The sequence below is a fragment of the Misgurnus anguillicaudatus genome, chromosome 13, assembly GCF_027580225.2.
Source record: "Misgurnus anguillicaudatus chromosome 13, ASM2758022v2, whole genome shotgun sequence".
Classification (NCBI taxonomy): domain Eukaryota; kingdom Metazoa; phylum Chordata; class Actinopteri; order Cypriniformes; family Cobitidae; genus Misgurnus; species Misgurnus anguillicaudatus.
The window spans coordinates 23,003,079-23,016,291 of NC_073349.2; the positions used below are offsets into that span (position 1 = coordinate 23,003,079).

The window sequence follows — 13,213 nt, forward strand, 5'->3', positions numbered from 1 at the left end:
TGTGGTCAACTCTTTCCAAATCTCTCTCTCTTTAACTTAAATTCTTATTTTTCAAACTATTTGTCTCTTAGTTTTTTTTTTTTTTCAATTTCTTTCTTTCTTTCTTGCTGAATTATGTAAACAGTACAGAATGAATGGAAGGATCAAAGAGTGGCACAATTTTAAAAGTCTATAAACTTCTCACAATCAATTTACACGGTTCACCCCTCCCTTTTGACACTGTACGCAGTCATCTGGGATCCTAATTGAAAACATGCGTGCAGACCTGCGAGAACGCGAGCCCGTATACATGTGTGTGTCAGATGTAGCGTGTGGTTTCGGCCAACATTTGGAGTGTGTTGAGCCGTCACTGCATAATATTACCCAAAAAAACACACACATGTAAGCTGTAACAGAAGTCACCTAGCATCATTAAGGTTTCGTTTATAGCTCATCATTTGGTTTCGGGGATTTTATTTGTGTTGGGAAAAGACACAATCAATATGGTCTCCACAAATTAGCCCAGCACATTTTGGGTGAAAAGGGTCAGACTGTGCATGGCTCTATTGTGAATCTCTCTTTGGCAGTATGACCATAACTACCAAAAATAAAAATTCGGTCATAACAACACACACATTGTTCCAACGATAGAAAGACAGAAAGAAAACAGGAACGAAAGAAACAAAGAAACATATGACTATATTAATTTATAACGTGAAATTAGTCATTATTTGGCAGATGGTTTTAAGTAACAACTGACCAAAATGTGAAATGATTCACATATAAACAAAGTTTTTATTTCAGCCTGTTTGCAAGCTCCTGGCAAACACATCCATTGACTTATGGGCACAGAGGCATAGACTAATGGCCACAGAGGCACACACGCACGCACACACACACACACACACACACACACACACACACACACACACACACACAGAGAGAGAGAAAACAGTCCCCTGTTCTTGTTCTTTTTCCGTGCGGTCGGGATTATGGTTATCAGCGCTGTAACTTTATACTCTTCCTTTCATGTAAAATACATTGTTACCTGTCCCCCCACCCCTCAACACACACACACATTTTCAGCATATGCCCCTGGGAGGTGTAAGATTATCTGATGGGTCCCTCCCTAAAACACTCGTCTCTAAAGGTAGAGGAAGGCAGAAAGAGAGGAAGAGAGAGAAAGAAAAAGGAAATGGAAAAAAACAGTGTGTGACAGAGCAAAGGATTGTGGGTAAGCGCACATACACAACATGTCAAACGCTGGTGTTTTTTAGCGTCTTCCGATCAAGTAACATTGGATTACGTCGTTTTTTTTCTGGGAAGATGAAAATTCCCTAAGGACATAAGAAATTGAAACTAAAATTAGATCGAGCACACACACACACTCACAATCAAAGATTGAGCCCATTCAGCGTCTTTTCTATTTCTCAATTGTAAATTGATATAATAGTGCAGTTTTTAAAAATCTGCCTTTTGGAGTTCAATTATTAACACATTAATATACAAAATAAGCTAAATGTTTAACGCAATTTATTCTCAATACCTTAAGTTAAAACACTTTTACAGTTTAATACTGTATAAAGGCCTATCCAAAGTATAATCCACACAGAATTCTAATGCTGCGTTCACACCAGCTGCGGTAGAGACTTTAAGCGCGAGTGATTTCAATGTTAAGTCTGTAAAGACGCGTTGACGCGCGTCTGGAGGTCTCGCGGCGCGAATTGAGCATTGCCACAGCCAACGCGCGAGTTTGAACTTTGGCGGAAAAACACGTTGCGTTAACCAATCAGGAGCTTGCTCTAGTAGCGACGTGATTACAGGAAGCGAGCGGAGTTGCAGAAGACCTTCACATGACACATATTTTCGGTTGAGTGTCTCAATGGCTAGAATTTAACGCGTGGCTTTCACGCGCAAATGAAGCAAGTAAATGTAAAATGCTCAAGCAGCAAACTAGAAGCGAATTTGACGCCTCAAACGCGGCTGGTGTGAACCCATGGTAATGCAGAGTTCACACCAGACGTGGTAGAGGCGGCAAGCGCGAGTGATTTACAGGTAAAGTCAATGCAAAGATGCGATTATCATCCTGCGGGGTGTTAGGCGCGGCACGAATACCGTGGAGCCAATGGCGCGTTCAGCTCGAATTAAGTGTTGCCAGCGAAAAACGCACGAGTTGAAAAATCTGAACTTTGGCGGATTTCCATGCCGCGTTAACCAATCAGGACCTTCCAGTAGTAGTGACGTGATTACAGGAAGCAAGCGGAGTCTCAGCGGAGTCGTGAATGTCTTGAATGACTAGAATTTCACGCGCTGCTTTCACTTGTGAATGAAGCGAGTAAACTCAAATGTTTAAGCGTCCAACTACGCGCGAATAACGCATTTTTGCCGCATCTACCGCGGCTGGTGTGAACGCAGCATAACACATTTGCTGTGAAAACCCAGCTAAAGCCATTTTTTGTTTTCTACATAAAATCATCCTACATGATGTAAAGAACATTCTGTGAAAATATAACCTTGATATCTTTAATTATCGAGTAAGGCCATATCACTGATTGAAATCAAACTTTGTTGCTCCTATTCTCATAATAAGATTATGAGACTTTATAGATTTAACAGACAGGCTCACATATTGTTTTCTTTACTCAAGTAATTTCTGCTAAAAAATAAAATCGGCACACTGCCACTGCTGCTCCCAAAATAATTTATTAAAACACACAACGTTTCAACCTAAGAGGTCTTCATCAGGCAACCAACATGTTCACAAAAAAGCAGTACTGCAATAAACAGAACTGCAGAAGTAAAGATTGTTTTCAAACAAGTTTCATAAACACTGCCAAATTCCTATTAGCACCAATCATGCTTGGCTAACATGTATATTTTATCATAAAGTATTTATTTAAAATAAATAAACAAATAAAGTATTCCTAAAGATCTATAACTATAGTCATATTTGGCAACAGCCATCTGGAATAAATATGTTTTTGATCAATCAAGTACACTAAAATAACTTATTATTCACCATCACTAAGCTCGTGTGTTGGACTGCTCTGTTTCTATGTGAACCTGGTGTATGAAGTTAGAATGGGAAAGGGGTCAGAAAGAAACTGGACACCGGGCCAAGCCCTATAACCAGACACACCTTCACAGCTTTGAATGAGTGAGTGCATGCGTATGTGTGACACTGTCCTTTTTTGCATTGCCTCATTGATTCACATATCTTTTTACAGCAACCAGTGTTTACACAAACTATTCACTATACATGTGCATTGAAGTGTGTGCATATGTGTTCGCCTTAAGAAATGTGCTGAAACTTTATATAAAAAAGCACTCTAGCATTAAAGTGTTTCTCTTCCCCTTTGATTGCGGCAGAAAAAAATGCTGCTTAATTATTCATGAGTTCTTGTGCTTGTGTCAGCCTTTCGTTAATTATTAAAATTAATCTCATTAACGAAAGGCCGGGTTTCAGGAGCATTTAATTAAATGATGAATTGCTTCCCAGATGTCGCTGTGCTTGTTAAATAATGTGCTCAGCCTGGACACCAAACCTGTCAACCAAGTCTCAAAACTGCACAAGAACCATCAAAATACACCATGTTAGTCCTCATCTCAAAGTGATAGTTCACCCAATAATAAAAAAATATGTTATCATTTACTCACTCTCATGTTGTTTACAAACCGTATACATTTCTTTGTTCTGATAAAGTCAATAGAAGTCAATGAGGCTTCTGATTGGTTTGGTTACAAACATTCCTCAAAATATCTTCCTTTGTGTTCATAAGAACAAAGAAATTTATACAGGTTTGTAACTATCCCTTTAATTCCAGTATTGGGGAAAGTTACTTTTAAAAGTAATGCATTATTACAATATTAAGATACTTCCCAAAAAAGTAACTAATTGCGTTACTTAGCTACTTTTATGGAAAGTAATACTTAAATTACTTTTAAGTTACTTTTGCGTTACTTTTTCTTACTTGGCTGAAGCTTGATCTCTTTCAGGCCTTGCAGGTGTTTTTATGACGGAGAAGTTCTGCATTCAGAAATTGCATATTTCCATCGCAAAAATGTCAAGCTCTGGCCTGCGTTACTTAATCTATGTTAATACGTTAATACGTTCGGTTTAATGCAGTACATTGTTTATTTTACAACTGAAAAGTAACTCGCATTACCTTTTTAAAAAAGTAACTCAAATATTAATATGTACATTTATAAAGTGATGCGTTACTTTACTCGTTACTTCAGAAAAGTAATATTATTTCGTAATGCGCGTTACTTGTAATGTGTTACCCCCAACATTGGTTAAGGCTGGATAACACTATTCTCTCCAATTTGCAAAACTGTATGATATATGATAATACCACATACCAGATTACAAAGCAACTGTTTAAGGCCTAGTCCACACAGACACGGGTATTTTTATAACCGTGAGTTTTTTCACACGGTTCGGCCGTTCGTCCACACGAAACCGCAGTATCAGGGCACTGAAACCGAGCATATTTGAAAACCCCGGCCAGGGTGAGCTTTTTAAGAAACCCCGGTTACAGTGGTGTCGTGTAGAGAGTAAAACCGGGGGTTTTGCCTTGCAACGTCAGAGTGTGCGCCGTTATACACTGTGTTTGACGTCAAGATTGTGCGCCGCTGACTGCTTTGTTGATGATTCTGTGCAATGGCGGACGTATCTTTCTAATAATAACTGTGCTAACAGGGCTTCTAACATGTATACAGATCGATGCTCAGTTATCTCACTATATTGCGGAACACGATTTGGGTTATATCCCCGCCTGCTGGCGTGGCATGCTCTTGACAGCGCTTGATAGCGTGCTTTTGCTTTATCGTGTGGATGGATATTTAATTTAAACCGAGCATGTGTGGACGGGTTTTTTTTTTAGGGAAAACTCCGATTATAAATATACCCGTGTCCGTGTGGACTAGGCCTAAGGCTATGTTTACATTAATGCGTTTATCCTTTAAAACGCGTTACTTTTGCTACGTTTACGCCTTTCATCTACACTACATCACTGTTTTCGACCCTCATAAACGGATTCGTTCACAAACGCTGAAGACCCTGTTTTAGTTTGAGAACTCAGACGTTGCGCTGAGTGTAAATGAACGTAGACGGAGTCTTATGTAAACGAACAGCTGATGTTAACGTGACAGCGCATCATTTTCAAAGTAAAAATTATTTTATTCATGTAAATGTTGGTTTGCAACGGAGGTGTTGCCAAAAATAGACATCTACCAACCAGCTATTATAAACGCTATATCGGATTGTTTTAACATGTATCCTTATAGATAATGTCTATTTTATATTTATGTTTGAGTATTGTTGGGTTTGAATATTGTTGTAATGTGTTTACGTTTTGTTTAAATTTAGTTAGCTTACGAAAGATAGACTGTAATTTTAAACGCCATATAGGCGTTGTAAAGGCCAATATGAGGGGAGAATTGTAATGGTTCAGACATTATTTTCCAGTTTAATGTAAGTTTTGTTTGCTACTTTAAAATAAATTTCGTTTCAGATAATTTGTCTCTTAATTTTAATAGATGTTTTGTTGATAAGTTTTGTGAATATAAATTAATAAAAACAATAAACTCAACGTCATTAATATATATATAATGCTCGTTTAGGCGCTTGCGCTTCTGTTTTGCTAGCGGAGGACGTGCACGGACCTCGCACACTTTTAAAAATTAATGCAATAAGCATTTCTGGTAGGCTTAAGCAACACTTCACCTCTTACTATGTTTGATTGAAGTTTGCATTTGCTGAAATTTATTTTTGCTTCAAGTTCGCTACTGTTTAGTACTGTTCACTTGAATGCTTTCTTTTTAAATCATAAAGACCTTTCTGTATAGTTATAAAATCAAAATTAACCTATTAATCATATTAATATGTTGTAGGGGAGAGCTAGAACAGTATAAGACTTTCCCAAACACACTTTTATAGGTTCAAAAATAGTGTCTGTTATAGTTGCCAGCAAAGGACCCAGGTATGACTTTTTGTCAATATCGCACACCCCTAGGCTGCATAAACGCGCAAAGGTAAGCTATTATTAGAGTAATAAGTTATTTTACACTTTTATGCGCATGCCCAGTTACATGATTGGCATGTTTTATGCATTTATGGTGGGGTATAGTGTGGCTGAAGATTCTTTTTAAAATGCCAGTATAAACGAGGATCGTTTTCATTTTAAAATGCCGTTTTAAAACGCAAATGCTCTAATATATACAAGGCCTAAGTGTAATCAGTGTTGGGGTAATGCATTACAAGTAACGTGCATTACGTAATAATATTACTTTTCTGAAGTAACGAGTAAAGTAATGCATTACTTTTTAAATGTACACATTAATATTTGAGTTACTTTTTTAAAAAAGTAATGCAAGTTACTTTTTAAGTTTAAATAATTTGATTTAAAAAAATGATTTACTGAATTAAACTGAACGTAGTCAGAAGGCAGGCAAGAGCTCAACATTTTTGTGATGAAATATGCAATTTCTGAATGCAGAACTTTTCATAAAAAACACATGCAAGTCCTGAAAGAGATCAAGCTTCAGCCAAGAAAAAGTTACGCTAAAGTAACTTAAAAGTAACGTAAGCATTACTTTCCATGAAAAGTAACTAAGTAATGCAATTAGTTACTTTTTTGGGAGTAACGTAATATAGTGATGCTATACTTCTAAAAGTAACTTTCCCCAACACTGAGTGTAATATGTTGAGTATATTTGAATGGTTTATGCAAAGCCACAGTTTTGAGCCATTAATTGTGTTTATTATCTACACAAACAAAAACAATCAATTAAAATTGGGGCCTATACCATGAAGCCGGTTTAGTTGGTTAGCCAGGTAAGTTTATTAGTGTGCAAATCCTGGGTTTTGGGTACCATGATAATAGCTTGTACCAACAGAGCCTGATCACATTGCCTTGGTTTTGGCAAATTATAACTAATTCTGTAACCCTGAATTTTCATGGTACAGGCCCCTGGTAAATCCATTTCGATGCGAGTGGATTTAGAGCATAAGAGACAAGAAACAGGTGTAAAGTGCAGATAACCTTCAGAAGGAAGGGAATTTGTTTAAAAAAGAAATTAAGCATATTTATTAGTATTATAAACTAATATAACCTATTTGTTTTAAATTTATAGCCAAAATAATTGGTGCGCTATCAAGTGGGACATTACTTCTTTTTGCACTGGTTCTTTTATGGTGGGCCATGAACTTATCCCAGGTTGCAGGTCTGTTTGTGGCAATGCTAAATGTAAATTGCAAAATGCAACTAGCCATATAATCGTACAGCAAAACAGGCTCATTAAAACTTTTAAACGGGACAAAGCGCTTTTTATATCTCATCTTGTTGGCAGAGCACCCAAAGTCCATTTCATCTGTCACTTGGCAGAAGCAAGCCAAAGTCGACGGATGCCAACACAGACAGGTTGTGTGACATGCTTTGGACCTCAAAAACCGTAAACGAAACTATGTTGGGTAAAAGGAAATGACCCAAAGTACATTCATAAATACAGGCTTAATTGCAACAACAAACATGGTGGCCGACCATGCGTTTTGTGCAGCAGGATAAAAATGATATGACTTTTATGTATTTCATTGTAAGCTCATTTTGTTCACATGCATGTTTCGGTTCTTCAGTGTTCTTCCGTTGTACGCAAATCGACTTACACATAGAAAATTAGTAAAGATTACCATGCCGCCTCATTCGCTTTCAACACATGAATGTTCCTCGCAACCTCACAACGATGCAGTGCCCTTCATTCTGTTTGCATCTCCTTGCCTGTTACCATCTTTCTTCATCTTGATAGGTGTGTGTGTGTATGTGAGCGAGAGAGAAAGAGTGTGTGTAACCCGAGTCCTCTCTCTCTGTCTGTGGTCTCTGCTCAGGGGCTTTGGGGCACAGACTGCACCAGAGGAAAAAGCTGCAGCTATACAACCCCCCCTTTCATTTTACTCCTCTGCTATTTTTCCTCCAGAACCAAAAGCATTGATCCCCTGAGTTACAAAATACCCCTTCCACCCACACCTCAATCTCAATCTTCCTCCCCTTCCATTTACCCCAGATCAGTGTCTTTCGTCTGGATTATGGACGGCTGTCTGTCTTTTCCTAAGCGTGGGGATAAAACACTCTTAAATGTACACATGCCTATACAGTACAAAAAGGATAACTAGCACAAATGCAGGTCTGTTATAATCATGAATCGAATGTTATAATGAAATCTAAACATAAAAAATAAAGTTTTATATTTTGGAAGCGACTTGGAAAGAAAAAAGAAAAAAAAAGAAAATAAATGAATTGTCTGCTTACAGAAAAAAGGACACTATGGGAAGAGAGGCTAAATTGTACAGCGTGTAAGTTTGTCTCTGTCTTTATGCATGCATGTGTGTGTGACAATGCTCAGACACATACTGGCCATATGGCTACTGTGCTCAAAACTTCAGCTCACATCTGTTGTGTATTAAAAACCTAACACTGCCCAGTACATACCTGGGTGGCCGGTCTATACTTAAAGATCCAACTTTTCAATTATGCCACAGTATATAAAGTTTAGTGTTTAGTGTAGACATAAATAGCAATGAGCACATCTCGAAGATGCTCCTTTAAATGATAATGCATGCACATCTACACTACTACACATTGGTGGAGAAATGCAAAATTCACAAAGACATATAGAATGAGCTTATCTATTTCTTATCTCTATAGCTTATCTTTGAGTGACATACGTTCACAATTTTTAAAACACAGGTGAGGAGAGAGAGAGAGAGAGAGAGAGAGAGTGAGTGTGGTTGTGTGTGTGTATTGTAGTTCACTTACGATCTGATCATTCAGTTCCTGTGAATTCTCCATCAGTTGAACGCTCACTTCTCTCAAGAACAGTCCAGACACCTGCAAATAAAGGATGCTTTAAAAATATCTTAAAAAATATAGCACATATGCATCTCCCTCTCTCTCTTTTCCTTTGTCTCTGTCTCCCTTTGTATGTGTGTGTAGGAGGGGAAGGAAGAAGTCAGTTAACTTCACTATATCATAGACAAATAGGCTGAAGTAAATATTATTTACAGAAGTAAACAATGGGCACACAGAAATTTAATACAGACACATACAGCAAACGTACACATACATGCAAGTTCATGGTGCATAGAAGCACTCAAATCTAACCACAATTTTGGCCAGGGACCAAAATTAACATTCACCAAGCAAATACAAGTAAAAGTGTGAGTGAAAACAGTGTGTCTTGTAATAACAAATTTGACATCGGAAGTGTATCTAAGGTGCTTTTTTCTTTAGAACGTATTGTGGTGACACACGTGTATTATTTTTGCATCAAACTATTAAAAACTATTGATGACAACGTTTTATTTTACGTAAAATGACAGAATCTCAGGTTTGGTGGCCAGTAAGAATTTTTTGGGAGGTAAATGTTCGCAGCACATTTGCAAGTGAATTTTGCACCGTGATGCTCCCCTCACATCATCACAGTGGAGAACCCCTGATCCAAGTCTTTTTCTATTTCCATCCTTTGCACATTATTTCAAAGCTTAAAACTTCTTTAAATTGATTTGAAATCTCCAGAGACCATTGTAATAAAAACATCCTATTTAAATATACTTAAAGGTTTTGAAAGCCTTAATATCAGAAGAATATCTTTATTATCTTTCCTGCAGTAGACCTGTGGTTTATAAATGTGTAATATATTGCATTTTTAACCTCAAATACATGATTCAGAGTGTTGGGAGATTAAATAATTCTTAATGTCTACACAGTTTCGCTGGGTTCGTGCTTCATAGTCTTTAAAAATATTTAAAAAAGTTACACTCATGAAAGTCATTTGTAAGGAACAGAGGTACAAATAGGTAGAAATAACTCAAACGCATTCAACAATGGACTAAATTAAGTCTTACATGAAATCCCCAAAGCAGGATTTTAGAGTTGTGTTTTGGTATATCAATTACTCTGACATTATATGCAGAACAATGCATGTAAAGGGGAAGTATAGGCATGTATAAAAGCATATAAAGGTTTGGCTTTACTTGTAAGGGCCAATTTCTTCAAATTAATGCAAAACGTGTCAAAAAATACTTGTAAAGTTTATATTGTTTTGCTAATAAAAAAGATGCCAAATACTCTCAAAATGTTGTAGGTTTGTAGGAAGTGTAGGGTTAAGGAAGATCATTAGACTGGTAGGAAAACAATGGAAATCTAGGAGATATAAGACAGAGAGTTGAAGGGCACAGTTTCAAGAGCAGATCATTTGAATTTTTCATTTGCTTGGTGAAGCTGTGTTCTGAAATTCTAGCCTTTAATGCTCAGGCAGGAGAATGAGCTGAGCGGCATTGATTTTTTACTGTTATCAGTCAGTGCCCTCTGAGCCCACTGTCCTGAAACACACACACACGCACAGATCTGTCTCACTGCACACACACAATTGTCTTATTAGGGAGGACAACCATACAGACATCTTTTATTTTCATACTAATCCAATGATACTGCTATCCCCAAGAACCTAACGCTTACACAATCCTGGTAACATTACAGTTTACAATTGGATTACCGTTTGATTCGGACAATATGAACCTTAAAAATGTTTGCCCCCTATACAAGTATTTTCCAAACCATTACACACACACACACACACACACACACACACACACACACACACACACACACACACACACACACACACACACACACACACACACTAAAAAGACAAACAACAGAAATCAAATTACTTTTATGGGTTTGATTATGATGTTATGTTAATATAAGAACATCTTAAATGTCTTCCCTTCTGAACCAAAACATACAGAATTTTCAATTAAATCTACTGACGTCCATCTTCTGTTTTACACAAACAAATAATATTTAAAAACAAATTCAGAAAAGAAGGCCAAAAGGTAATTTTTCCTTCAGTTAGATCATGTTGTCTCAAAATAACAAAGACTGGCATTGTGCTTACTGCTATTGTCATGAAAACATCTGAAGCGTTTAGTGCGCGCTCGACACAGTGCGACGCACAGGAAAGACAAATATGCCAAAGCCTTCGTCTTCCTCCCTTTAAATCATCAGCCCTCCCGGCACTGTCAAAACACACCGCCTATTAATAAATAAACAAGCTGGCATTGGAGGAAAAGTGTTTCTATCTCCGAGGGGATATTTCTGATTTAATGCATTCGGTGTGGTGATTTCATTACTCCATTTATAGGCAGCCTATTAAGCTGAATGACATTACTTAAGTTGTTTTCCTTCGCCCACGTGTGAACAAAATCTAGTTATCCTACTTCCCCTGTAAATACATGACAAAAACAGACTACTGTGAGCAGATGCTGTTAAAACCACTTAAACAGTGTGTGATACAGTATAACCAAACCACCACAAGCGATTACCATTGATCCTTCACTATAACAGCACTGTAGCCTGTATGACTGTGAAATATTTTAAGGTAAAAAGTTTTTTCATTTGTAATTTAATTTAGAATACATTAGATAGCAGAGGATCAAATCAACTAAAGAGGACTTGATTTATGATTAAATCAAATAGTTTATTTTATTATCATAGGAGTAAAAATAATGTAAGATAAGCGTATTAACTTTATTGCCATCATAATATCAGATAAATAAACTAAACTTTTATGTATTTATACTTGGTGAAGTGTTTCTAAACAAGGCTTGAAAAAGCCAGAGGTGGTCACCAGTGTTATCGTATGTAATTGTTGGCTAATACAGTCCATCTTATTACCAGCCAGCAGACCGACCTGTGTGAATTATTTCGTGTTAAGTGTGTAATCTAATCCGGGCTCTTTCTTCGGTATCGGGTTTAAGGCCGAGCTGGTATCGACAGCGCGAGAAAGCGGCCAATGGCCAAAGCGCAAAGAAGCGGCATCAGTGTCGGGATGATATTCCCGTTTCCTCCGTATCAAATACAAACACAAACTCCACGTGTAGGGAAAAACGGACATGGCACGTGCGGTCCAAACGGACACGGGAATACCCAACAAACTCAAAACCTTTTACTCTGTATCACAGAAACGGACACTTAAAAAATATTTAGGAAATAAATATATTTAGTAATTATAGTAGAGAATTGTCTCTAATACAATTCTCTATTAAATCAACTTATTAAATAAAGCAGACCACAAATAAAAATAAAAAGGACAAAATAACAAAACATTTAGACGTCTGACACACACATAAATGTCGAATTGTAAAAATGTAAGAATTGAAACTGTTATAAACAATTTTAGTGTGCGCGATAAAAAAAACTACAAAATGGTTTAAATGCAACAGGTGTCAGTAAAGCAAAGTGGGCTTAATATGGAAAATAAACATAAACTGACTGAATTAATGATTTGATTCAAAACCCTTTGTCAATCCTCCATTTCGTTAGGGTTTCAAATGACGTGAATGTATCAAGCGTGAGCAGGTGCTTTTACGCTTTGTCCATTACCAAACAATATTTAATAAAAAACCTCAAAGTTTTGTTATGTGAGAAAACTAAGTGAGCAATGTCTGACCATATATATATATATATAAAATAGTCACTTTACTTACTTTTAGGAGTAATGCGACGCTAAGATTCCCAAACTCTCTAGAAGATCCGCGCGCGTCGCTGCATTCGCTCTGTTGACATGCTCATCCAAAAATATTCAAGTGTCCGAGCTGCGTGTAGCGCGAGGAACAGCTCGCGCCAGACAGTGCACGCGCTGTCAGTGAGGCTGACGGTGAAGTCCTCCCTAAGTTCATGAGAGCTTAACTGTTCGCACCGAAGCGGAACCGACCGACACCATAACCAAAACCCCAGAGGTGCGCTTACTTGCCTTGCGTGCAGATTAATTTTTCGTAAAATTTTTACGCCCCTGAAGTTAAGTCGAGTACACGCGCACTCCGCGGTCTACTTCATTATTAAAGTTCTCCACTGCGACGGAGCAAGAGCGCTCGAGGATGCGCATGCGCGCAGCTGCTATGCGGGGTGCTGCTGTTGGCTCACACCCAACCTAGTAATGGGGCACAGCAGAAGGGCTGGGGATGCCAGGATGAGACTCGTATTAATAGTTTGGTCCAAGTGATTAACTTTTTATTTGATTTAACACCACAAACGACCAATTCAACCCCTTATCTTAAGACTCTTGCATTGAGCTGAATGGGGTGTTATGCCCTAAAGCAAGAGAAGGCTCACAGTTTCATTACTGGTTATGTATGTAGTGCATGGTAACCATTGTGCCAATTATCAGATGTCTT

At 37.6% G+C, this 13,213-nt stretch overlaps 1 protein-coding gene across 11 annotated transcripts in view; it reads right to left on the reverse strand.

The window, feature by feature from the left end:
* Positions 1 to 13,213, reverse strand: part of eya4 (EYA transcriptional coactivator and phosphatase 4) — a 56,072-nt gene that overhangs the window by 31,893 nt on the left and 10,966 nt on the right. For all 11 annotated transcript variants that reach the window (XM_073875434.1, XM_073875433.1, XM_073875435.1 and 8 more), the window contains exon 6: positions 8,793 to 8,864. In XM_073875434.1, the coding sequence (XP_073731535.1) occupies positions 8,793 to 8,864 (72 nt within the window). The remainder of the gene's footprint in view (positions 1 to 8,792; positions 8,865 to 13,213) is intronic.